Source organism: Centropristis striata, chromosome 7, assembly GCF_030273125.1.
Source record: "Centropristis striata isolate RG_2023a ecotype Rhode Island chromosome 7, C.striata_1.0, whole genome shotgun sequence".
NCBI classification, from domain to species: Eukaryota; Metazoa; Chordata; class Actinopteri; order Perciformes; family Serranidae; genus Centropristis; species Centropristis striata.
The window spans coordinates 18,089,042-18,116,408 of NC_081523.1; the positions used below are offsets into that span (position 1 = coordinate 18,089,042).

The 27,367-nt window shown below is 41.1% G+C and overlaps 1 protein-coding gene across 4 annotated transcripts; it reads left to right on the forward strand.

Moving 5' to 3' along the window:
- nipbla (NIPBL cohesin loading factor a) lies at nt 1-26,556 on the forward strand. Of its 4 annotated transcripts, none has more exons than XM_059336309.1 (49): nt 1-430; nt 1,994-2,065; nt 3,500-3,646; nt 3,831-3,996; nt 4,327-4,427; nt 4,526-4,637; nt 4,960-5,126; nt 6,517-6,665; nt 7,585-7,675; nt 7,976-8,197; nt 8,396-8,641; nt 8,754-9,499; nt 10,567-10,780; nt 10,900-11,076; nt 11,209-11,382; nt 11,692-11,853; nt 11,951-12,057; nt 12,159-12,245; nt 12,415-12,646; nt 13,775-13,926; nt 14,023-14,103; nt 14,303-14,403; nt 14,764-14,893; nt 15,011-15,093; nt 15,348-15,480; nt 15,858-16,001; nt 16,096-16,182; nt 16,506-16,726; nt 16,858-16,960; nt 17,146-17,244; nt 17,453-17,599; nt 18,553-18,687; nt 18,889-18,987; nt 19,115-19,168; nt 19,266-19,374; nt 19,506-19,636; nt 19,873-20,013; nt 20,136-20,229; nt 20,501-20,655; nt 20,930-21,020; nt 21,215-21,388; nt 21,545-21,735; nt 22,081-22,188; nt 22,732-22,932; nt 23,808-23,954; nt 24,056-24,411; nt 24,536-24,710; nt 24,953-25,150; nt 25,242-26,556. In XM_059336309.1, the coding sequence occupies exons 3-49, from the start codon at nt 3,583-3,585 to the stop codon at nt 25,602-25,604; spliced, it is 7,620 nt and encodes a 2,539-aa protein (XP_059192292.1). In that variant the 5' UTR covers nt 1-430; nt 1,994-2,065; nt 3,500-3,582; the 3' UTR covers nt 25,605-26,556. The 4 variants fall into 4 exon arrangements, with proteins under 4 accessions (XP_059192292.1, XP_059192291.1, XP_059192293.1 ...); XM_059336308.1 differs by having other exon boundaries at nt 2-430; nt 3,497-3,646; XM_059336310.1 differs by having other exon boundaries at nt 2-430; nt 3,497-3,646; nt 4,960-5,120.
- Nucleotides 26,557-27,367: the final 811 nt, after the last annotated feature.

The following is a 27,367-nucleotide window of genomic DNA, read 5'->3' on the forward strand; positions in this document are numbered from 1 at the left end:
TGGCATTTTGTTTGGCGCCGATGGAGGGAGTCACTCCTGAGATCTTTGGTCAGTCAGACGGCAGAACTTCCGGTCGGCATTTTGTTCTACGAGAGGAGAGCCTCTTGATGATCGCAACAATCGTCATATTTCTCATTTACTGTCGAAATTGGCTGCACTCATTGTTTATGTCGGTGCAGACCGACTGAAACTCCGAAGAACGAATGTTTCCCCATGAATGTACGTTGAAACATTCACCCTTGAGTGACGGAAAAAGAACGAATCAGTCCGACCCGGATTATTGTTGATAGCTAGCAAGCTAGCTAAGCAGCTAGCTGGCAAGCCAATCGAGTTCCTTCTGGAGGAGCTGCGAGAGAAGAAAGGGGGAGCTAGAGATACGGACACAAACCAAGCTAAAACATTCCCCTCCCTTTGAACGCAACATCCGAAGGTAAATATAATCACCTATCTATCTTTATGCAACAAACTTTTTTAATCGCGATTATTAACAATAACATTAAAAAATGTACTGCTGCAAGACCACCTACGGCGTCGTTGATCGTTGACCGGGAGGTAACGGAAGCTAGCGAACTAGCCAGCCAAGCTAGCTAGGTGTGTTTTTGCTCCGCCAAGGCGCACGGCCTCAACTGGATGTCATCTGTCGAGCCCGAGGATTGGGCCGTTGCCACGGAATTAGATTGCTTTTACATCCATACACACCAACACATCGCATTTTCCCGAGCTCAAATGAGAATTGACTAACATTCATCAACCCCGACAAGCGCTTCCTTGTATTATTTGAATTGCCTTCCCTTTATTTGAACGGGAAACAGCGTTAGAAGCTAACCAACAACACTTAGAGCTAGTTAGCACAACTAGCTAGCTATTAAAACACGACTATTGTTGTTAGCGAATGTTAGGCAGCTAACGTTTGTGATCTTAGCTGCTACCGTAAGTGGTAACACTAGCTTCGCGGTTAGCTCGAAAAATACAAGCAGCCAACTTCTTGGCAGTGTAACGTTGATGGGTTTGTTCGCAAGTAGCGGGCTGCAGCTGGCAATTCAGCTAACTAAAATAAACAATTTAATGAATGCTTACATCCACTAAACGTTAACTATTTGTAAGGTAGTCATTAATTTCAGTTTTTAATTCCTAATGTTGGTTTTGGTTTCCTGGAGCCTTTGGCAGGGCTAATGTTGGTTTTGGTTGCTATCCTGTTTTGAAATGTTTTGAGTCACCAGAGGCTGAGCACAAGCTATTTGCTTCAGCTACAGTAACTTAACTATCGGAAGTTTGGTTGACATGCAAATGTTAGTAGAATCGTATATATTTAGGTTTCTTGACCGCAACAAATACAGTTTGAATGCTTTCTGCAGTTAGCCAGTTTGCAGAATGCGTACGATGGCTGTTTGCTACTGGAGGATGCAGCCCCCCACTACTGCCGCCACCATCACAGTGCATCTGTTCCTTTGTGCTGCCTCCTGCCTGTCAGTCTCACAGCTGTCAGCCAAGACCGTGCGTACTGAGGAAGAGCACATAGACTGGGAATGCTAACGTTGCAGCTAGCTAATGTAGTGTTTACAATATCCATCTGTTGATTCTCTGTAACAATTCTGTCGTGCAGAAGCTGCTGCACGTATATACTATCAGAACTCAACCATCGGACTTGCTCTGTGGTGTGGTTGCAACAACGTGCTTACAGTTTTACTTTGCATCAGTATTCAGCAGAAGTTGTGAAAAATGTTGCATTTCCTTAGAAGTCATCAAAATTGTCATAATGTCAACACAGTGCTGCATACTAGTGCATTCAAGGCTTGAACTTTGTGTAGCATATTTGCAATAGTCATTCATTTCAAATATGAAATGCATGTGTGACAGTCAATGTTGTGATGCTGAGTTAGTTTCATAGTTTAACTGCTGTATGCACATCTTCTTATGTGATTGATCCCAAAAGAAAATTAAATGCAATTTCATGTCACAGCGACTGATGCAGAGTCATGTTCTCTTTTAACAGATTGAAGGAGTAGGACTTTTTATCTGAAATGTCAGTGAGTCCACCCGAGACTGCACAGAATTCTTCAAAAAGGTATATTATTTTAATGCTTTGACCCATTTATCATTACATTGACATGTCCTTATTAACTGGAGTGATGCCTGTTTACTCTGAATTGAGGCAACTGAGAATCTTGATAACTTGTTTCGGTAGGGTTTGCGGCTCATGTAATTAGTGGATTTTGGTGTCTATAGTATGTCAACACATTATTCATAATTTTGTGTCTTGAAGAGTAAATACACATAACAAATAAGCCCTCTACTAGCTTTTTATTGGTTTGTTGTAGCAACTAGGCTTGTCCATGAAGTATGGGCTGATATTCTGAACATTGCAGCTGGCTTTTTTCTTTTCTTTTCTTTGACCTCCTGTGCCGTTGTACTTGAGAGATCAAGGACACCTAATTAGCAAAGGGATTTAAGACAAAAAAGGTGAGACATAGGGCCCTAATTTGTGCAGATCCATCATAATAAACTGTGAGTGAAGAGCCCAGTGGTTTGAAATTAGTGAAGGACTTCCATGGGAGTCACACAAAGATTCACACTAGTTGATTACTTGTTTTCACATTTCATATTTTATAATCATGCATTTTCCTCCACAATGCCCCTTACTGTCATTTAACCTAATAGTGTGCAGCTGTGTTTACACCATTTTACAATATGTTTTCCATGCATTGTCTTTTACTTTTCTGGAAGCCAGAAAGATGTTTGTATTGTGTGAAACCTATTGTGTGCTATTAGGGGAAATCTGACATGACAAATTTTAAATGACTCATAATAAGCATCAGTCAGTATACTGAACCTGAACTATGGCTTGCTCTCCAGGAGGAAAAACCATCACAAGCATTTTAAGTTTTTGTTTTATCAGTATATCCTGGATAGTCTATTGTTGAGCTGTACTGCTTATAGTATGTACCAGTTTAAAACAGCATGTATGAAGAGCAGGTTGGTCTAATAGTCAGTGACCTTGTTCCCTTAGACCTGGATTCAATCCTCTGTGCGTCGGTATTTGTTTTATGTATTTCTTGAGTAAGACACCTAACCTGCATTCATGGTAGTGGCATGATATTCCTGATCGTGTGTCTAATAATATATCAAATATATACATGAAAAGGCTTAGGTCCATGGAAGTTTATCTCGATTGACAAGATCTATTAAGACACATTTATTTGTGGCTTACAGATGATGCAGCCAACACCATTTCTTCCTCACAAAACATACTATTATCATCAGGGCAGACTTGGCAGTATATACAGCAAATGTTTCTCCATTCATTGATTTTGAGCCCTTGTTTTTAACGTGTCTTAATAATATTGATTATTTTATTATTTCCATTGTTGTTCATTTCTTTTTATCTGTAGGTTCTCTGTCGCTTTTACTAGTTTTACTTTTACTTTACTTGCCTTCTTTCTCCTGTCCATCACTTTTTTGGCATTTTCTCTTGCTGACAAATCTTCCTTTCTCCTAGGAGCCAGGAGATGTGAGGACGGGTGTCGTCCATCGACCCCCTGATCTACCTGTGTATCAACACACTCCCCCACCCTCACCTTCAGCATGAATGGGGATATGCCTCATGTTCCCATCACCACTCTTGCTGGGATCGCTAGCCTCACAGACTGTGAGTGACACACTGACATGCTCCAAACACACTGTCACAGTTTCTGTTGTGTCTCCTCATCTAGTGTAAAATGCCAAGCTGAAATATTGAACAGATGTAAATTTGCAATTGTGATAGCCTGTCTGCTTCGCTCTATTTCTCTATGAACACTTCTGTTCTAATCATTTTGCTCTTCTCATATCAGTGTTGAACCAGCTGCCCCTCCCCTCTCCTCTCCCTGCCACCACCACTAAGAGCCTCCTATACAATGGGAGGATCGCAGAGGAAGTTACCTGCCTACTGGGCTGTCGGGATGAGAATCTGGCCTCCCAGCTAGCCCATGGCCTCAACCAGGTCTCCACAGAGCACATGTGAGTGAATGAGTGAAAGGATAAAGTTGAAAAAATAGACGGCTGAAATCGTCAGGCCCATCTACATTTCCTGGTTTAAAAATCTAGCCCAGATTGATTAGCCCTACAGAAGATTGTTCTATCTTCCCTAACCCTAAATTGTAGGCTAGGTGTCTTAAAAACTAGTCATATGCATGTTTAGTGCAATTAGTATTTGCATTTATACATGTTTAGATTTTAACCAGTAATCACTATTATCTATCGCTGCTTATTGCTTTTAATTGTACTACCTCTTGTCTTGCTCTTACCATATAAAAAGTGACTGAACTTATTTTATGTGTGTGCTTTCAGAGAGCTGAAGGACAACCTTGGTAGCGATGAGCCAGAGGGAGATGCACCACTGCTGCTGCAGACCATGCTGGCCAGGAACCCTGGCATCTTCAGGGAGAAAAGTATGGATACCTGTTGCACATTATGACATAAAAGCAGACAGTCATAGACCAGCTCATGTTGGTATTTAAAGTAAACAAATGTTTTCATTTCTAAACAGACGTTATGCAGCAGCCAATGGTACCGCCGTATAAGATCACCCAAAATTCCATGCATAGCCCCGCGCAGCCTGCAAACTTCCAGCCGGCTGCAATGTCTCCCAATCCACCAAGGTGAGTCAGGCTGCAAAATTTAGCTTACTCTAGTGTATCAACACTAAAAACTATTACAAAGTAAGTGTTGTTAACAGACTCTCCTGATTTTCTCCTGTTTTCATTTGGTATATCCCAGCTGCATTTAGTGTTATCTATTTCCATGGATGATTTGCTGTTTGTACATGTAGTTAAATAAATTACTTGAAAAATAATACAAATTCATTGTCATTAAAGTTATATATTGTGTTTATATATGTCATTTATTTTAATTTTAGGCATGCTAGCTCCATCTACTTTCTTGCTCACTTTCTTTCTCCCTGTCCCCCTCCACAATGTCTAGCCGGTTTGTGGCGCCCCAGACTGGTTCCAGTAGTCGGTACATGAGTCAGAACAGTCCAGTACCCAGCCCCTACACTCCTCAGAGCCCTGCCCCCGGTTACATACAGCCGTACCCCCACCAACAGCCACCCAGCTATAACCAACATCAACAGATACAACAAGGTGAGAGTATGTATCAGTACTTCCAAGCTTGTGTGTACAGTGTTTGTGTGGCAAAAACTTCCTTGACTCTGTTTAGCGGCGGAGATAGCAGGTAGACTCCCACACCCAATTCCACCTGCTACTCCTCTCTGTTGGGCTGTCGGTCACTGTGGACTCTGCTGAGCGAGTAATCTGTCGTGATTGAGCTAAATTTTTGACCTGTCCAGTGCAACAGTCTCTTAATGCATAATATCAGTTTGGGTGCAAGTCTAACTTTTATTTTGTTCACTAGACATTTATGAGAACATTGCATGGTTTATTGAGTTTTAAACTGTGCACAATCGCTGCGTTTACTAAAGCATACAATTCTTACATGGTAAATACTTGCCTCTTTTTAATTGGAGCTGATTGCTGGAGAATTGTTTCATGTGATTAGCGAGACAAAATCCTTAGTTTTCCTTGTTAAGCCAGTGTTAGCAGAAACTTAACACTTCCTTCAGTTGCTGATTTTTTTTTTTTTTTTTAAATATTTCCAACTGCTTTGTGTCCTGGTTGTTCAGATGTACAACCAGGGACTTCATGAATTTTTGATGAAAATAACATGATTGAAAATATTTTTGTTCCAGTCTCTCAGTTCAAATATAAAATAGAACAGTGAGTCTTTAAAGTCAAAATTTTATTTAAAAAATGTGGAAAACATATTATAGTACAGTTTGATATGAAATAATTCAATTTAGGAGGTCATTGTTGTATATGTGGGCAAATTTGGGGAAAAAAATTGGAGTGCAGCTAGCAACATCACATACTTTGAACTTTTTCAGGATTTAAGTTATAAAAGAAAGGGCAATTCATTTGACTGTGGCCATTCTATGTCCTACAATTAAATGCAGTTGGTTGTTGTTGTTGTTGATACTTTGCATTTAGAGGGCCTGCTCTGGTGCAGTTGATTGGTCTTCTAGCTCACTTGTTAAAAAAAAGAATTAGGCTGATAACAGGAGGAACAGGTTTTTTTCCACAATTTACTGATTTGCAGATGTAAGCTTCTTGAACACTTAGGCAGCCAAAAACCTAAATAATTTCGCATTTTACACACAAACATTTTTCACACAAACATTTTTCACTATTTATGCAAACTGTAAATTCAATTACATTCTCTGTGTATGGTGGTTAAATTTTGAAAATTGAAAATGTGAATGATTCTGTCTCTGTGACTCCTGGAAGAACTGAAGCTGCATTTATGCAAAACAAATCATTGGTCCCCTAAGTGCCTATTGACTTTATTAAATAAGCACATTTTGGGCGAATCTCCAATTTTTAAAAGAGGGGTAATTTTTTTCTGTCATGATCAACATGGTTAAAATTACCTCACTCATGGATCATTTAATAAATACAATCTCTCTCTTCTTTTATCTGACAGTGTCTGTGGCCAGTCCCATGGTTCCAGGTGGCATCCGAAATATCCATGACGGCAAAGTGTCAGGGCAGATGGCCAATGCTGCAAACCACCACTCAGACAGACATGGCACTGAGGACTACCTGAACATTGTACACCGACTGAGCAACGAGGTATGACTGACAAAGTCTAAGAATAAACACATTATAATATAATACTTAATACCCAACCAAGACAGGCGTCTATGAGCAAACAACAAAGTTGTGTGCTGAATAATGCTGTTTTTAACAGATGAAATTTCTTTCAAAAATACATTTTCTACAAGCGGCAAATAGAGGACATGCATGGGATGCCACTGTACTTGAAAGTTCCCACTATCACTGCTTTGGTTGAAAACCAGGAACAGTGAGCATTCAGATGTGGAAAACATGAGAAAGACTTCTTCAGTGTTGAATATCTGTTGTGCAACAGGCAGCGTGAGCACATTTAGAAAGAATTCAGGCACAAGATTTTACAAAAGGCCTAAGACTAAAGAGAAGACAGGTAATTCTAAAGCTGCAAGTTGCAGTTATGTAATACTAACCAACGAGGAAAGGGCTTTCTGAATAAAACCTGTCGAACCATGTGTTGTTATACACGTGTGTGCTTTAGTTCTGTTTAGGTTTCATAACTTTCATAATGGCTTCAGAGATTTATTTTCTTTTGGTATTTTGCATTCATAGTAAAAATGTCTTAATTAATTAAACTCAGTTAATTCAGAAAATCAGGAGCAGAATGTTTTTCAAGGAAGACAATCTTGACAATCAATTTTCCTCATTGAGGGAAGATGTCCATTAGAATGCAAGAGATATTAAGGGATAACATTGGTCCAAACGTATAACAGCTGTTTTTGTTGCACGCTGCTGAAGCACTTGAAATTAAGTTAAATCTACATTATGGTTCTGATTAGTGTGAAAGAATCTGTGCCCAATTCCCCAAAAGGAGAATCTTTGTTGGTGACAGTTGCCGTCAACTGTTTTAAAATACTTTATCAGATTTTCGTTTGAAAGTCGAGTGCAAAGCTCATATCTGTCTTGTCTGTGTGTTGTCCAGGAGGGTGACTCCACCATGAGGAATCCTTCTTTCCCTCTGAGGTCTCCACAGTCTGGCTGCTCCCCAGCAGGGAGTGAAGGAACGCCCAAACGTAAGGAGACACTACAGTGGCTACCTTTTTTCATTTAGGAAAAGGCCGCCTCTGGCTCTCTTAAACTCATAATTATAATTTCACAGCAAGAGAATGGTTTGAGATCATTATCCCTCAAAGTGATACAAGGCCAGAGGGATTTTCATTCACCAGTCTTATTGGTCGACTTTGAAAAATGCATTGTATATTAAAAGAGTGCCCTGTCTGTTGTCATCACAGCGCTGTGTCTGGTTTTATGCACTTTCTTTTGTACATGCCTTTAGAGGATAACTTTCTCTTTTTGGTGTCGCTTCCTCACAGCGGGTTCTCGTCCCCCGCTGATTCTGCAGTCGCCACCTCCCTATGCGCCCTCATCAAGGGACGGGGGACCGGACCAGAAACAGCAGCTCCAGCAAAGGAAGAAAGCCCAGGCTGTGAAAGAGGAGAAAGACATGTACGATATTGTAAGCTCTCCAAGCAAGGACTCGACAAAACTCACCCTCAAGCTGTCCAGGGTCAAGTCAAATGAGTCTGATACCCAAGGTAAGGAAGCTTTTGGATGGATCCCCATTTTTTTGTTATGCAGTTTCCCAAAACCTTCACACCTTTTAAATCGATCAGCAGTATTAAAAAGAGATATGCTGCTGTACTTCTTCTGTAAATCTTTGGTAAGAAACTGAAAAGTACTGAAAACCATCATCCCAATACAACCCTGTAAAAGTGTTTTTGTTCATATCTCAGGGGATGTCCTTCCGGGTATCGATGACAACTCTGACAATATGGAAGCAGAACTGGCCTTTCAGCAGGTGCCTGTTCTCCAGCAAAATCTAGCAGCTCGGTTGCAGCAACAGCAAGCTGGTGGTGCCAGTGGTCTTCAGCCTCCCAGTTCCCCTTACGACGAGGCAGAGCTTGATGCTCTCGCTGAAATTGAAAGGATAGAACGAGAGACGGCGAGTGAGAAATGCTCCAAGGAGGTGCAAGATAAAGGTGTGTAGAATATTTCTCTATAACCATGTGGATAAAAGCTAAACAAATATTTTTGAATTTATAACTTGGAAGTTTTACAAGAAGAGATATCTTCATGTTATTCTCTTTACAGACAAGCCACTGAAGAAGAGAAAACAGGACTCCTTTCCCTTGGAGCCAGGTGCAGGGGGACCAGGTGGCCCCACAGGTGCCCCAGGAAGTGGATCAACAGGAGGGGGCAATGCTGGCAAACTGACCCCGCAAGAGGCCACCGCAGCTGGGAATGGTGCCAGCCGCCCTCCCCTCATGGTGAGCATCGACCTCCAGCAGGCAGGCCGAGCTGATGGCCAGCTCGACCCCTGTCTGGCTGCCCCTATTCCAGCCCTTGAGGCCCAACGCTGGCCTGAAGAACCAGCTAGTGGGCCAGCAGCAGTGGAGGGTTCTGACACGGCTTTGCGGTTGAAACCAGACGGACGACCGGAAGTCATCAAGAACAGGGTTGATAAACATGACAGCAGAAGAGATGGTCGGGAGTCGTCAAAGCACCGGCATGAGGAGAAGTCCTCTGACAGACGGGGGGAAATGCCAAAGTCATCAAACCGAGGGGAACACGGACGAGACAGGGACCGAGAATCTGACAGGGATAAGAGGCATCGGAGCGAGACTGTTGGTCGAGACCGACGCTCCCCTGACTCTCGCTGCCGAAGTGACCGAGATAGGTACCGGGCTTCTTCCACTGGAGAGCCTGGTCGGAGCGGCAATAGGCATGATGGTTCCAAACCAGCCTCATCTGCCTCGTGTGCTAATCTTCCAGATTCTTTCCCCGCTCAGCTCCTGGGAGGGCATAGTGGCGCACTGAAGAACTTCCAGATCCCTAAGGTGATCTGGGCCGACCCGAACCAAATATCTACCCACCTACCAATCATTCAACTTTCACTGCCTGCAATCTCACAAAACCAAATCACACCACTGCTCACTCTCGTTTATGTTTTTCTTTTCTCATTTGTAAGCCTTTTATTTATTACTGGGATTGGTCTTAAAATTCTGTTAACACATTAACCCACTTAACCATCCGCCAAAAGTAGAATTTGTTGGATGTTGATCCTGTGTGTAAACAAAAGCAAGTACCTTTAAAGAAATGCTCCACTGCTGTTTTCCAGATGTTTCATGTGGGTAAATGTCCACTTAAAGCACTCAGTCAATGTCAAGAAACCCAAAAACCTGGACTGATCGATTTATGATCAGTTACAAGGCTACTGGCATCGGTCGGGAAGAATTAGATGAGACAACAGAAACAATCTTTTTCGTCTCTTCAGAGCTCCACTCTGTTTATTGATGATCCATCAGCAAATTAGTCATCTGTAATGTTTGCAGTGTGAAATAAGGGAAGGAGTTATCACTTCCTTGTGCTGGAATGGGTTAAATTTAATCGTATTCAGAGAAATTCTACACTAATTTTTTTCAGCATATAATTAATTCAAGTATAAGACATTAACTTATATTTTCTTTCAGCCTGTTCGGAAATATTGCATATGGTACATAACACATTTATTATTAAAATTTCGCTTTGTGAAAAGTGACGAATAAAAACATCCACGACCGTAATCTCCCATTCCCGCCCGACACCCCTTGTGGCTGCAAGCAGTTGCTGCCTTGGCATTGCAGTGTTGACAGTGTACCACTACTCCTACTTTTTAAAACATGAAGATAATGTTGGGAGAACGGTGGATTATTTCTTTAAGTGTTTGGTATTGGAACTATACTGGAAACTAACATCAGAATCAATAGTCATGTCAGTATGTTCGATCCATTGTTTGATTTGATTTTCTTTACCGTAAACACCATGTTTTTCTGTGCAAAACTTTAATGTGTGGATTTTATTGGTTTGAACTTCAAACTTCCAAAGCTTGCTTTCTGACTCCTTTCTGTTTTTTTGTTTCTTTCAGATCAAACGTGATAAGGATAGCAGTGGGTTAAATGAAAGTCCGATGTGGGGACAGCCCAAGGTTAAACTGGAGAGGCTTGGTTTGGTGAAGGACTTTGAGAAGAGACCCAAGCCTGTGGTGGTTCTGAAAAAGCTTTCTGTTGACCAGATCCAGAGGATTATCCGGCACAGCAAGTCTGGAAAGAACAGGATCTCCTCAGGAAAGTCTGGCAAAAGTAAGAACACAAAACAGTTTTGACAGATTTCATTAAAAAACTTCATAGCAAGTCTCTCTCCTTTGACTGCACAAAATTACCTTTTTGTTAATAACTTGAAAATATTGTCAAATTTTCAGGTGGTATGGACCCGGCAGTTCTGAAGGAGCTGCCCCCAGAGCTGCTGGCAGAGATTGAGTCGACCATGCCCCTGTGTGAACGGGTAAAGATGAACAAGAGAAAACGAAGCACTGTTAATGAGAAGCCCAAATATGCTGAGGTCAGCTCGGATGATGACTTTGACCCAAATGGAGAGTGTGAGTGAAATCATTTAATTCTTGTCAATTCTTACTGGTTTACAGGTTTAGTTTTTTACTTTATAAAATATCCTTCTTAAAGGATCAGTGTTTAGATTTAGGGCCTGATTTCTTTATGCCTAATGTCTACAGCTGCAAGAAAGAGGCAGCGCCGAGACAAAGACAGGACCTGGGATGTGGAAGAAAGGGAGCGACGGGGTTCAGGGGAACATCGGAGAAGCGCGCAGCGAGACAGCCGACGAGGCTCAGGGAGCCGCTACCGAGACTCCTCTGACGAACATTCACCGCCACCCAGCATGAGTGAAGGTTTGTGTTCAGGTCACCTGCCACAGCATTTCTAATTAGGTTATTTTTTACTTTCTCAATGGGCCATCGAGAACTGCTTTGCTTGGTCAGTTAAAGCTTTTACCACCTTCCATTGGGAAGTAGTAGTCTACATACAGAATACTGAAGAAAATTACATGACATCGCAGATTAGAAAACATTAAAGGAAATAAAGTATCCATATTTTGTTTTTCATGTGATCAATCAAAACCAAAAAACAAGACCGTTTATTAAAATAATTTACTTGTAGAGATCGCGCTACAAATTAACATGAACGTTTCTCTCACTCAGTTGCCAGAAAAATGAAGATGAAGGAGAAGCAGAAGAAACGGAAAGCATATGAACCCAAATTGACACAAGAAGAGTTAATGGACTCGTCCACATTTAAGAGGTTCCTCTCGAGCATTGACAACATCTTGGAGAATCTGGAGGATGTGGATTTCACTGCCATGGGTAAATATCAGTGCTGACAGGCTTTGCCAGTTTTTTTGAAAGATCCAAATGCAGAAACTTCATTGTATTAAATGTGATTTTGTTTACTGTTTTCCAGCTACAGATGACGATGAGATACCTCAAGAATTTCTGCTTGGCAAACACCAGTTGAGTGAGCTGGGCAGCGAGTCTGCCAAGATTAAGGCCATGGGCATCTCCAGCAGGGTACTGTACAAAGCATATTATTATGTAAAGAAAGTTTGACTGTTGTGGATGGTTGGTGTTTTTTCAGAAGTAGGTCTGAATAACCATCTTTGTTGTTGTAGATCCCATCAGACAAGCTGGTGAAATTGCTGAACATACTGGAAAAGAATATCCAGGACGGGTCCAAGCTTTCCACCATGATGAGCCATGTGAGCACCCCTCCTTACTCTTTCTGTCTTTCTTTATAGTCTATAGAATGCATAAAGAAAAATCAAAAGATACCCAGTGGCAGAAAAAGTAGAAAACTTGATGTTAAAATGTAGCAAACGATTTCTTCGCTGGAATGAATATTTACATTCCTTTCCTTTCTGAACTCAGGACCAAGATGCTGAAGATGAGGAGAAACTTTGGAGAGATCTGATCATGGAGAGAGTCACAAAGTCAGCAGATGCCTGTCTGACAGCTCTCAACATCATGACCTCAACGCATATGCCGAAAGCTGTCTACATAGAAGACGTCATAGAGCGGGTGCTACAATACACCAAGTTTCATCTTCAGAACACACTGTATCCACAATACGACCCAGTCTACAGGGTGGACCCTCACGGAGGTGAGGATAAAGAAAACAATTTCTTATTCATTTGATTATTTCATTTGACAAGTGCCTAAATTGAGTTGTGTGACGATTGATGTGAGATAAACCCTTCCTTCAGACTTTGTTCATAAAATTTTCCAAGGACATAGCTTCCGGGAGCCTTTGACTGAAGTTAGCAGAAGGCTAAACTATTGGCAGCATATTCTCCCCATCTCTGAAAAGTTTTGCTTATATTGGCACGCATTTTATTTTGTTTATTGTCAGACTCTCATTCAGACTTTCTAACATTTTCATCCTTTCATTTGGGTTGCTGTGCAGTGTAGGCAGTTGTTGCCATGATGGAATAGCAATGTTTTCTGCAGGAATTTCCATTGGTTTTCACCCTCTTGAGGGATGTGTAGTGGAGATGTTCCGATAAAATTTTTTCCCTCCCGATACCGATTCCGATACTTGTGCTGTGGGTATTGGCCTATACCGAGTACCGATCCGATACCAGTATGTTATAAAAAAAAAATATCATACTACACCTGCATGACTGTGATATCCCCTCCGTCCCTAGTGCCATCTGCGTGCATGCTGGTGGGAGATTCCAGTTTGAAATATTGCCACACCGCAGACATGTTAGTGCTACTTAGCTTAGCTCCAAGCCTCGCGTCAACCTGCTCTGACACGTGTGTGTCTGTGCTAAAAAATCAATTCCTCCTCGTCCCTCTAAAACAGCAGGCTGCAGGTTGCAGCACAGCGCCACTGTTTTAAAAGCTAATTTAATGAATTACGGATCGGTGCCTGGGTTCCAGTACTCGCCGATACCGATGCCAGCATTTTCGGCAGTATTGGAGCAATTTCCGATACTGGTATCGGAATCGGGACAACTCTAATGTGTAGGTGCATTTTCATTCATAGAACAGCCAGCTGGAACTGTTCTCTCTCTGAAATTAAATGTGATTGGCTGAAGGTCTCCCATCAAGGGCTAGATTTTCTAAAGCCTGAAAACTGAGCCAAGATGAGTCTAGTTTTCTCTCAGACCATTTGAATTACAAGATGTTCTTTCATAAACAGGGAATGTTTGCTAGTATGTAAAATAATGGTCCATGAACAAAAACACCTCAAGGGAATCTAACAGGGTGACTGTTGTCTATCTAGGTGGCCTGTTGAGCTCCAAGGCAAAGCGTGCAAAATGCTCAACACACAAGCAACGTGTGATCATCATGTTGTACAATAAAGTGTGCGATATCGTCAGCAACATCTCTGAGCTCCTGGAGATCCAGCTTCTTACTGACACCACCATCCTCCAGGTAAAAAACATGTATCTTAAAACAATGTTCGACTGCAGCTTATCCATGGCAAACCAGATATTGATCTATGCTATTCTATCTTTTTCTTTATTTCAGGTTTCTTCAATGGGAATCACTCCGTTCTTTGTGGAGAATGTCAGTGAGCTGCAGCTGTGTGCCATTAAACTAGTAACAGCAGTAAGTTTACGTGTTCCTTTTAATTCATTGATTAATGTATAGAATTTAGTGTTTATCCAGAATTTTTCTGGGTCACTTTGCATGGAAAACAAATTTATATTTTTTACAGTTCATGGCTCCTTTTGACTTCTGGTGTATAATCAAAACTACAGAACTATAAGGATAGAGTCTAACCACCTTTATTTTTTTCTGTCTCCAGGTTTTCTCACGTTACGAGAAGCATCGGCAGCTGATCTTAGAGGAGATCTTCACCTCTTTGGCCAGACTGCCTACCAGCAAACGCTCCCTCAGGAATTTCAGGTAATTCATTTTATATTAATTTACACTGATTTATGGCTAAAAGGTGTTGCAAGAATTTATTGCCCCGAGGGCACACCTGGTTGAGCGCATACCGTAGAGCCCCTTCCCGCATGTCTTCCCCTCTGTCTCCCCCTCTCACCCTCTATCCACTTTCAATGAAGCCTTAAAAATGGCCAAAAATATCTTTAAAAATTGAGGCTTTATTACTGTCTGGCCTTTAATGTAGAAACTAATAGTTGAAGCACAGGTGAAACATTTCCATTGTGAAAAGTGTGTTCCCTAACCCACAAAATCCATTATTTTCTGGGATAATACCCTTAATAGTAACTTATCATGTATCCTTGCCTCTTCTGTCCTCAGGCTGAACAGCTCAGACCAGGATGGAGAGCCGTTGTACATCCAAATGGTGACCGCTCTGGTGCTGCAGCTGATCCAGTGTGTGGTCCACCTCCCCAACGACAAGGACTGTTTCGATGAATACGACAGCAAGGTAAGATGACGCTGAGACACACAAAACTATCACACAAACAAGCAAGTTTACAATTTTTACAAATACCCATTAAGACATATAATTTGCTCACTAGGCTTTTTTCCTTTCTTTCATTAGGTGGATCAAGACGTGTTGATAACCAACTCGTATGAGACGGCAATGCGAACAGCACAAAACTTCCTCTCAGTTTTCCTCAAAAAGTAACTGCCACTCAATCATACTGCATTCATAAAGGCTGTGTGCTGTTTGATTTCTAAGCCTGTCAAGTACTTAAACACTTTACTGTGCTTTACACATTTTAATTTTCTATGTCCTCATTTTATGGTGGCTTCATGACCCTCAGCCCCTGATGATTATTGCTTCCATTAATTCTTTCTTATTATGCTTTCTCTTTGTTCCTATTCTCCCCTCCCTTTCTCCCCCTACCACATTCTTTGTCTCCCCCCATCCTCAGGTGTGGCAGTAAGCAGGGAGAAGAAGATTACCGGCCATTGTTTGAGAACTTTGTCCAGGACCTGCTCTCAACAGTAAACAAACCAGAGTGGCCTGCTGCAGAGTTGCTGCTCAGTCTGCTTGGCAGACTACTGGTTAGTAATGACAGCTCTTTCTTTAAACTGGAATTAAAAATATTTGTGCTTAAGTGTTTCCAAAAATAGATCCAAATTATTAGCAAGTGACAGCGTAACCATCCTTTTACAAACAGGAACGATGTTAACACTGAGACATGTTCTTTGAATTTGAATTCTTTGAATTTTTAACACACTCCTCAGACGTTATATGACACTAGTTTTTGACGTCTATCTTCAATAGAACAATTCCTTGATATGTGGCTGTCAAGTATTTAACAGTAAGGGATGCATTAAAATAGAAAGCTATTTATCTGGGAGTTTGCATGTGAGAGTCACTGTTGGTATAATTAAAACATTTTTTTTTTAATTTCTCTCTCGCTCTCTGCTCCCATCAGGTACACCAGTTCAGTAATAAGCAGACGGAGATGGCTCTGAGAGTAGCATCCCTGGACTACCTGGGCACAGTGGCTGCCCGTCTGAGGAAGGACGCAGTCACCAGCAAGATGGACCAGAGATCGATTGATCGAATCCTACAAGAGGTAGATAAACTTTTTAGGAGATAACTGTCTACTGCACGTATAAGCTGATGTTTATAGTAACGGAATAAATCATTTCTCTCTCTGATTTATATAGTCACAAGGTAACGATGAGACCCAGCAGCTGCAGAAAGCTCTACTGGACTACTTGGAAGAGAACGCTGAGACAGACGCCTCACTGGTGGTGGGTTTACATTAGACTGACGGTGCAAGTGGTCACTATAAACACTGTTATAACTTAAGCTGTATTGCATTTATGTGCATGCACCGACCTATAGGAAACTGCCACGTGCAACCATAACTCTGACTGTTAAGCATACATTCATTCTACTATCTTCTCAAATTACTCCACCCGTTTCTTTGAAATGAAATGGCTACTTTAAAGGAACACATTAATATACTGGCTTATAGCATCACTGGAATTATTATTTTCTCACTAAAGTATAATAAATAATTATATTCTGTAAATCAACTCTTTCTAATCCTGAGATTTTCTTTGTCCTCTAGTTTGCTAGAAAGTTCTATGTTGCCCAGTGGTTCCGGGACACCACGACAGAGGCTGAGAAGTCCATGCGGAACCAGAACCCAAAGGATGAGGACTCATCGGATGGACCACAACATGCCAAGGAGATTGAGACCACCGGTGAAATTATGCAGCGAGCTGAGAAGCGCAAGAAGTTCTTGCGCAATATCATCAAGACCACGCCGGCTCATTTCGCCACACTGAAGTAAGAATTTGTGTTGGTCTCAGCAATGCACTCCATGTCACTCAAATAAAACACTTATTTGACCATTTTTAACCTTTCTGTTGTATGAATGTGTAATCATATAATTCTGTCATCTTTGCCCTTCTCTCCAGAATGAACTCTGACACTGTGGACTATGAGGACTCCTGTCTGATTGTGCGTTATTTGGCCTCCATGAGGCCGTTCGCCCAGAGCTTTGATATTTATTTAACACAGGTAAGATTTGATTATTCTCACCATTAGTATCTTTGTCTTTTTTTAATGAATCACAGCATCTAAATAAAATATTCTGCAAGTCGTTCACACTGTATGATCAGGGCTCACTGGTTTGTCTTTGTTTTGTAAACTGAAAACAGATTAGTTTGTGTAATCAGTCTGGTGTATTTTTTTTATTTTCATAGATCTTGAGAGTCCTTGGAGAAAGTGCCATCGCTGTAAGGACTAAAGCCATGAAATGTCTTTCTGAGGTTGTGGCTGTGGACCCCAGCATACTGGCAAGGGTATGTTAGGATCTGTGTTTGCAAACACGTCATGCCTGAATTGGACATTAACGTCATAAAATGTACATGATATTTGCTGTCTTAACTTCTGTTTGCCTCACATTCTTGCTCTGTCAAAATGTAGTTTCTTATTCTGTCCTATAAAATTCTGTTGTCTTATCTACTTTCCCCATGCTGTATACTGACACACTGTCCTCCATTTCTGCAGTCCGACATGCAGCGTGGCGTCCATGGTCGTTTGATGGACAACTCTACCAGTGTGAGAGAGGCAGCTGTAGAGCTGCTGGGCAAATTTGTGCTCAGCAGACCTCAACTCACTGAGCAGTACTATGACATGCTCATAGAGAGGATACTGGTAAGCTGCTTAATCAGACAATCAGAATCTGCCTTTGTGATGCTGCAGTTGGAACTATGATTATCAGATCAGATCTTTTTCAGGTCATTGTCAGTCCATTGATAAGGAACTACTCTGCCAAAAACCAGACGTATTGGGTAGAAATGGTCTCTGCACTGTCACTATTGTGATCTTAACTGTTATACTGTCTACTGGTAGTTGATTGTTATGGCCAATACCCCTCACTTATTGATCAAGAGCTGCCTACATAGGAAGCTTTTTCATGAGTTTTTCTTTGAGTTGTGGTCTGTTCATTCTACACCTTTAAGTTTGATTGGTGGAAAACATTACTCCCTGGCTCCCGCAGTATGTTTGATGTTTTAAAAGCTAGTGTGATGTGAAATGAAGGTGCTGTTGCATGCACCTGTTTTATACATATGCAAATAGGACAAGCAGACCACTTCCTTCACTGGGGTGGGATGGCTATTTTTTCTGGTTGCTGATTTTACACGGGGAAGCGCTGCAGGGATTGAGTTTGAAGAAAATTTGCTTCAATTGTTTCATTTTGGATGTTTCAAGTATACTTCTGCATGATGGAAATAATTAAATAAGGAGCCAGTTTAATAGCAGCATGCAGTCAAGGATTAGCACAGATCAATGTGATGTCGCTGGTCATGTAAACTATTGATATTGAAATGCAGCCCAACACACAAGCTTTGTATTCGGTCTTTGTACTCAGCATCTGAGAAGTGAACGTATTAAAATTGTTGTGCCTGTTGACATGGAAATGCTCAGGAGGGTTCATGAGAAGTTCACTCTTCATTACAGTCTTACAATGCCACCTATTGGCAGAAAAAGGCTATCGCATCCCATGCAGATGTTTCTTTTGTATATAAAACCAAGAGTCTAGTTTTTTGATGTGATGCTTGCAGAATATTACAAAGCATTTAAATTAAACTGCTTCTGGTGCACAGGACACTGGTATCAGCGTAAGAAAACGGGTGATCAAGATCCTCAGAGACATCTGTCTGGAGCAGCCGACCTTCAGTAAGATTACTGAGATGTGTGTGAGGATGATCCGCAGGGTCAATGACGAGGAAGGTATCAAGGTATGGCTCCACTTATGTTTTTTTCCTCAAAATTTTGTTTTAAGATATGACTTCTATTCTTTGTCATTATTATTCAGTTTATAATTTGTATCATGCCTCTCTATAGATAGATTGCTTGGTATTGCTATATATATTCTTCACAAAACCTTTGTACACAGTATAGATCCATGCTAATGACAAGTGACCTTGTGCTGTTTATAGAAATTGGTGAACGAGACATTCCAGAAGTTGTGGTTTACTCCGACTCCAGCCCACGACAAAGAGACCATGACCAGAAAGATCCTCAACATCACTGATGTGGTGAGTTTAACTGATTATCCACAGAATTATTCACAAAAAGGCATCATCAACCTTCACCCTGTATCATTTTTGTCTAGTGGTGAGGTTTGGCCAGAGTATTTTTAATTCTCACGTCTGATTTCTTCAGGTTGCGGCGTGTCGAGACACCGGCTATGACTGGTTTGAGCAGCTTCTTCAGAATGTGAGTATTTGATTTTGTGTAGAGGCTTCAACTGGTGGGGAACAATTAGCTGTTTAAAACCTTTTTTTTTAAATAATCATTGTCTCTCTTGCTCTAGCTTCTGAAGTCTGAAGAGGATGCATCGTATAAGCCAGCCAAAAAGGCCTGCGTTCAGCTAGTTGACAATCTAGTAGAGCACATCCTCAAATATGAGGAGTCTCTTGCAGGTATGAAAGTTTATCATTCGACACTAACTTAAACTGTGTTAGGAGTTGATTTTTCTCTAGAATGTCCATCTATACTTAATCAGTACTTTTTAGTTTGATTTGAATTAATTTCTTTCCTCTTTTCTCTGTAGAGAACAAAGGTGTGAACTCAACACGGCTAGTGGCGTGTATCACCACCTTGTACCTATTCAGCAAGATCAGGGCCCAGCTCATGGTCAAACATGCCATGACCATGCAACCCTACCTGACCACAAAGTGTAACGTAAGTTGTGTATACTAAATCCATTTTGTTATCACCAAATTTTAAAGAAAGTGATTCATTCTTTTTGCATAATTAATGATCCTTTACATCAGCATGAAGAAAAGAACATACAGATTTTCCACAGATTGCAATGATGTTTCTTTTTGCTCAGTATCAGGACCACCACTCAAATTCTTTTTGGTGCTTAGTCTATCAGAGCTTCCCCGGTAATTACTGTGTTACTGTTTCGCCTGCAGACTGCCAATGACTTCATGGTCATCTGTAACGTGGCAAAGATCTTGGAACTTGTGGTCCCTCTGATGGAGCACCCCAGTGAAACTTTCCTCGCCACCATCGAAGAAGACCTCATGAAGCTCATCATCAAATACGGCATGACGGTGCGTGGCAATGGCTTTTTAGAAAAGCATATTGACTACGCAATTGTAGAACCGGGTTTTCCCTGTAAAAGGAAATCGGCGTGCTAAAGAGATGACATGATGGTCTTTCTTCGTTTCTGTAGGTGGTCCAGCACTGTGTGAGCTGTCTTGGAGCTGTTGTCAACAAAGTCACGCACAACTATAAGTTTGTCTGGGCTTGCTTCAACAGATTCTATGGTGAGATATACAGTTAGGACTTTGAACTTGTATGCACTGCTTTTGCAAGGACAAAATAAGTCTGCAGCATTGAGCTTTAAAGTGTCTCCTTTACCACATTCAAAGACATGGAACTATGAGTTATAAACAGTTTAGAAAGGGGTATATTATAGATTGGCCTAGCCATCAGCGCTACAAACAAACATAAATACTGCAACAGGAAATTAATGGGACAGACTAATTTATCTAGGTCCTTTTAGAAGTATCTTTAAATTCCTATGCTTTTTTTCAGGTGCACTTAACAAGCTGAAAATTCAGCATCATGAAGATCCCAACAGCACGACGTTGGTAGCAAACAAGCCTTTCCTGTTGCGATCGCTCTTCACTGTGGGTGCCCTGGCCCGGCACTTTGACTTTGATCTGGAGGAGTTCAAGGGCAACAACAAGGTAGTATCGCAATCAGTGTTTTTTTTTTAATTTTTAAATAGTATTTGAATGAAAGTTGTGGAAATCTATAGGTGCAAGTGCAAGTCCTGATATTCATTTTGGCCTTTTGGCACAGAAAGAAAACGACCACTGATAAAGAAAGTGTTGTAAGTAAAGTTAGGGAAATTGGCTATGATGTGAAACCAAAGCCATTGCCCTACCACCTCTGTTTCAGCTATAACAAATGATTAAATGTACACTGTCTCTGAACTATGTGTCTGTGTGTTGTGTCCAGGTTGTTATCAAGGAGAAAGTTCTCGAGCTGCTGCTATACTTCACCAAACATGAGGACGAGGAGGTCAAGACCAAAGCCATCATCGGCTTAGGCAAGAACACCATTTTAAATATAGATAGGTTTGACAAATGTTAAGGTCACCATATGTATTGTGTGTAAGTATCAGCGTTTAAAAAGACTGACAGCATGGAATGGGTGTTACAGGCTTAGTAAGGCCGAAGGTGTGTTTGGGGCAGATTTTCCTTCTTCTTACATGTCTTTGCTTTCTGTTATTCTCCTGCTCAGGTTTCCTTGTGATCATGCATCCCAGCCAGATGTTCATGCCTGAGGTGAAGACTTTGTACAACGGCATCCTGGCTGACAGTGCCTCCTCCATCAACCTCAAAATCCAGATCCTCAAAAACCTCCAGACGTACCTTCAGGAGGAGGACACGCGGATGCAGGAAGCTGACAGAGAATGTAAGTGAAGCTTTGGTTGTTGCTGTTAACAGGTTTTTAAACCAGCACCCCAGTGTTAACGTCCTCTGATTTGATCGGTTATGAAGAATAAATTCTGTATAATGACATTTTGACTGTAAAAGTTGGTGTAGCATATCATATTTTGTGTCCTTGCAGGGAAAAAACTGTCCAAACAGGAGGATCTGAAGGAGATGGGAGACATCTCGTCAGGGATGAGCAGCTCTATCATGCAGCTTTATCTAAAACAGGTGTTGGAGGCGTTCTTCCACACTCAGTCCAGTGTACGGCACTTTGCTCTCAACGTCATAGCTCTCACACTCAACCAGGGTCTCATCCATCCTGTACAGGTAAGATGTGAGAGACAGAAGGTGTCAGACCACCCCGCTTTAATAACATGTCTTTGTGATAGAATTAGGCTAAAGGATTTTGGTAATATTTCAATAAGATATCAATATCAAACAATTGTTCTGTTAGGTCATTATATCCAAAATTTTATTCCCATCCCTTTTTATGTGCTTGTGTCTATGAACCTTAAAGCCTAAAAATCATACCTAAAAGAAACCCAAGATCCATTATTTTTTATTTGATTGTAAACTCAAACATCAATTTACTTCAATTCAAAAACTGTTGATTTACAGAAATATGAACACATGCATTTGAACATGACATACTTTTCTCTCTCCTCTGTGCAGTGTGTACCCTACCTCATTGCAATGGGAACAGACCCAGAGCCCAGCATGAGGAACAAATCTGACCAGCAGCTGGTGGAGATCGACAAGAAGTACACAGGATTCATCCATGTGAGTTTGTGTTTAGTGTTAAGTTTTAAAATGATGGCAAGTCTTACTACTCAGTGACTTAAGTTAGTTAATGTATTTGAACCTGGATAGACATTCCAACTATCACTTCCAACTACATGGTGTGATTTTAAAATATAATAAAGTAACTGAGATCTGACAGTGTATTCATGCCAAAATCTTTTAGTAAAGGCAAAAACAGTTGCGGGTTAATTTAGTCATGTTCCATGCTTTACGGCATGGCATGGTTTGTGGTAGAACTTTATTCCTCCATTCATGGGCGTTTTGCCTAATCCAAACTACATGACTTAAGCCCTGATTTCTCACTCACAACAGTTTTTGGAGCTCCCCACCAATATGGCAAATTGGTGCTTGAGTAATATGTGTGAACTGGTTAAAGACGCACGCCAAAAAGCTTGCCACTGCATTGCAGACACATGCAAGATGGTCTGAATACTAGGGGTGTTTGGCAGCATTCTCATGGCAGCAGCTGTCCCAACAATTTGTCTGAAAGTTTATCCTCCTTTTAAACATATTCTTTCACAGATGAAGGCAGTAGCTGGGATGAAGATGTCATACAACTTGCAGCAGGCCATCGAGTCTTCTCGTAGGACCATCATCAGAGGTTTCAGACAGGACGAGACGCACTCGGCGCTCTGCTCCCACCTCTTCACTATGATCCGGGGGAACCGGCAGCACCGGAGGGCTTTTCTCATCTCACTGCTGAACCTCTTTGATGACAGTTCAGTGAGTAAACCTGCACTCATCTTAAAGCGTCTTGGCACTGCTTGGTGTAAATTAGTGTTTCCTCATTTACAACATAACGTGCCAAGTGAAAATCTCCTGTCTACTGTTTTTTTTACACATTTGCCAACTAAACAGTGTGTCTTGGCAAGAAATGACACAAAAAGTGTTAAATGCGACTTTTATACATCTAAACAGACAACACTGATAAGCAGTACCTTTTATAAAGAGACCATAAATGCTGTGGGGTTGAATGATGTTAAATCCCATTATTTTACTGTCCCGCAAATTTAAAATGGGTAGGTTATTTCTGACCAGGTATAAATAGTTAAAATTCTAATAAGCAGACACTGCAATGTGAGTTTGTACAAGGCACTCAGTACGTTTACATGACACTTGAAAAAACAAATTATTGCCTTAATCTGACTAACTGGACAACTGAAGTGCATGTAAACATGTTAGTCCGACTAATGCCGGAGCTCTCCAACTCCGATTAGGACACCCAGATAATGCGATTGTAATAGGATTTTCACCAACATGTATGACAAGACAACGCATGCTCCACCCCCCACCCCCCGCGCTGGCGTATGTCTCCGGAACAAGAACATTCAAGAAAGCCGGTCGCAGTAGCCGGTCGCCTTGGCCGGAAAGGAGGCCATATTAACCCGCTGAAACGACTCATATCACCACCTAGTGTTGAGGAGGAGGACATGTTCCCGTCAGTTATTCGATTTTCTCATTTGCATGTAAACTGGGACAAGGACAGAAGTGCGATTAGACACCAAAATCGAATTTTAAGCATAGCTCAATTAAACTGTGCATGTAAACTCACTGACTGACACTACCATGCTTTTCTTCTCTCTTCTTTCTTTCTGCAGAAGACGGAAGTAAACATGCTGTTGTTTGTAGCAGACAACCTCGCCTGTTTCCCATACCAGAGCCAGGAGGAGCCTCTCTTCATTATGCACCACATAGACATCACCCTGTCTGTTTCTGGAAGCAACTTGTTGCAAACCTTCAAAGAGGTAGGGTAGCATGTTTGTGAAAGTAGCTTCATGTATTGGGGGTATGTGCCCTTCCGAGAATTGAAGAAATTCTTTATTTTTATTATTTCTGTTGTCTCCAGCTTCTCCTAAAGGAGCCGAGGCGTAAGGAGAAGAAGCCAAAGGTGTGGAAGAACACGTCAGATGGGGAGGATGAAGGGGAAAAGATGAACTGCGATTCTCCCAGGAGCGACGAGGAACGAAGCAGTGGTGATGACGATGTGGTACGGCGGCCTAAAAAGGCCAGAAAACCTGTTGCAGACTCGGAAAGCTCAGAATCTGATCTGGACGATTTGGATTTGGAGGATGTGGATAAAGTAATGAGGCTCCTCCCAGATAATCCATCAGGTCTCTTGGACTTTGCTAATGCTGTTCAGGGCATCCTGTTGCTGCTGGTGCTCAAACAGCATCTGAAGAACCAATATGGATTCTCTGACGGGTGAGATCTATATAATCTTTATCTGTATACAGCCTTTGTCTAAATTATTATGTTTAGATTTTTACATGTTGGTTAGCTTAAACAGTTCAGATGTTCACAACCTACACTTTTTGTTTTCCAACAGTAAAATCCAGAAGTACTCACCGACAGAGTCAGCCAAGGTGTACGATAAGGCAGTGAACAGAAAAAGCACCATTCACTTCCACCCACGACAAACCATCGACTTCATCTCCAACAACATGGCTCACGCCTCACTGACAAACGATGTCAAGAGGCGGATTGTCAGACAATACCTAGATGTAAGTAATGAACCCTAAGTGCTGTACCGAATGCTGCTTTTTTTTTTACATTCAAAGCATTCAAATATTTATGTGAGCTCTACTACCAATGTGATGAATGAAATGTCTATTCAGTACAGCCTTACTCAATAGTTTGTAATGGTTACCCCAACTCCGTTCTGTCACGGCTCTTGGAGTTCGATGTTTAGCTGCTGTGTGAAACGAGTGTCTCAAAGTTAGTTTCTCGTCTTCACTCCGCACAGTTCAAGGTTCTGATGGAACATCTGGACCCAGACGAGGAAGATGAGGAGGGAGAAGCGTCTGCCAGCGCTAACATCAGAAACAAAGCCATAAACGCCCTACTGGGAGGCTCTGGTGCCTTCTCAGGACCCAGTCCGCGAAATCAGGCAGGACCAGAGACGGATGACGATTACAGTGATGGCGACGAAAGGACCCCAGGGGTGAGGGAACTATATGCTCACAATACTATATACTGTTTGAAAACATGGTGGAAAATAATGCAACCTTTGTGTCTTTCTGTCCTCTGTGCAGTCCTCTCGAAGGTCAAGGCGAGCGGGTGACTCATCGGACCCCGGCCGAATGAGTGAGACAGTGGATGCCATGGATGTGATTGCCCTTTGCTGCCCCAAATACAAGGACCGGCCGCAAATAGCTCGAGTCATCCAGAAGTCCTCCAATGGATATAACATCCACTGGATGGCTGGCTCCTACTCGGGGCCCTGGGCAGAGGCCAAGAAACGCGATGGCCGCAAACTTGTGCCTTGGGTGGACACTATTAAGGAGACGGACATCATTTACAAGAAGATTGCCTTGACCAGCAACCACAAACTGAGCAACAAAGTAGTACAGACTTTACGCTCACTGTATGCAGCGCGGGAAGGAGGGGCTAGCTAATGGCTCCCGTGTGGTGTTTTTTGTTTTTTTTCTTTCATTTCTTTTTTTTTTTTTTTTGGTCCCCCATCTCCATTTCTACTTAATCAAAATCCTCCTCTTCCCTGCTCCTACTCCTCCTCCTCAACCTGACACCTCCAACAACACAGCCAAACTTCACTGGATTCCTACCCTCTTCCTCTCCTTCCTCATTTTTGTAAGAAAACACAAGAGGGCAAGAATATTTGACACTACATACTTTTACATGAGTTATTCTTGCAAAAATGAAAATGACACAAAACATAAGACTTATTATATTAGAGGGACTGCTCACGTTTTGTTTGTGTACAAGTGCAGAGGATAGAATCCAGAAGGCATTAAAGGAATAATTCACCCAAATTATCCCTTAAAAAGGCTATCAGAAAAGAGACCTGGAGGGAAATGTTTTGTCAACATTGTTGTGGGAGCTCCTTCGCTGTTGTGCAGCAGATTCTAGTCGCTCATTTCTACTCCCACTGTATCATAGTTTAACACGACAAAAAACTAAAATGTTTATATCTCTGAAGACAAAAAAGCTGTAAAAAAAGAATAAAACCTTAAGTGAATGTTGGAAATTAGTCTTTTTGATGTTCTTATTAAAGTGTTTTTGGAGTTTATTATACTACTAGCACCCTGATGGTTTTTTTCCTTTTAGCTTTTAGATATTTGAAGGAAAAAGAAGAAAAAAAACAAAAAAAAAAACAAGAATTTTTATTTTTGTTCACTTTTATTTGTCCATGCTGTACAATGGCAGAGTCCTCTGAACATAATTTATTCTATTTCGAACTACGCATGCAGTATATGTGGCCTATTGCAGGAGGATATTTTGTAAATGTAGATTTTGTTGTATTAGGTCACCCTAGTAATAAGAGGAAAGGGGATTCATACCCTTTTGGTGGAACCAATACTGCAATAAATTTTTTACTTCTCTTTGTCACTTGTCTGCTCAAAGTGTTAATCTGATCTTTTCATTTTATAAATAAAGAAAAGTTTAGGATCTGGATTCTGCTAAAACAGACAGGCCTGAAAGGACCAAGAGGGTTGATCATTTACATGTGAGGAAGAGAATCTACATAATTTTGCCAACCTTTTTATTGGTATTTCTGTACATGGGTTTCAAAACAAAAAAGCACAATGGTAAGTCATTTGTGGGTTCGATTGTTTCTATAGCATTTTAATATACTTGTTTTTTTCACTTTTCAAACAAAAATAAAGTATGCCCTTTGTAGAATCAGTCTAGACCACTGCAGAAGAAGTAACTGCTTATGTTACTATTTTGTTTTTAATTTATATTTCTATAGCACCCGCATTTGCTAGATAAATGGTGTGGTCACTTGTAAATATTTGTGAGACACTTAACATCATTATAGTCATTGGTAATACAGCAGGTAAACTGCTAGAGGACCAACCTTTTGAGTATTCTGTTTGTGCAGCAAAGTGTTATTAACATGTTTTCCTCCAATAGCTTTTTGGATCACATTCATAATTACAACTACGAGTTTTATTTTTTACATTTTAAACAGAAGTTTTGAACTACTCTTTCTAGATTTTTATCAATCGTCACACTGTTAAAATAATTGCCTGTCATTTTTTGTCAAAAAAATCTTTTTTGCCTAAATCATCTCATGACGCCGGCCACCTATGGTAAAATTGCCTCCATCCTCAGTTGATCAGATGTGATTTTACCCATTTAAGATAATGGCCTTTGTCAAGTGTGTGACTTAAGCAAACTTATTATGCCTAAGTCA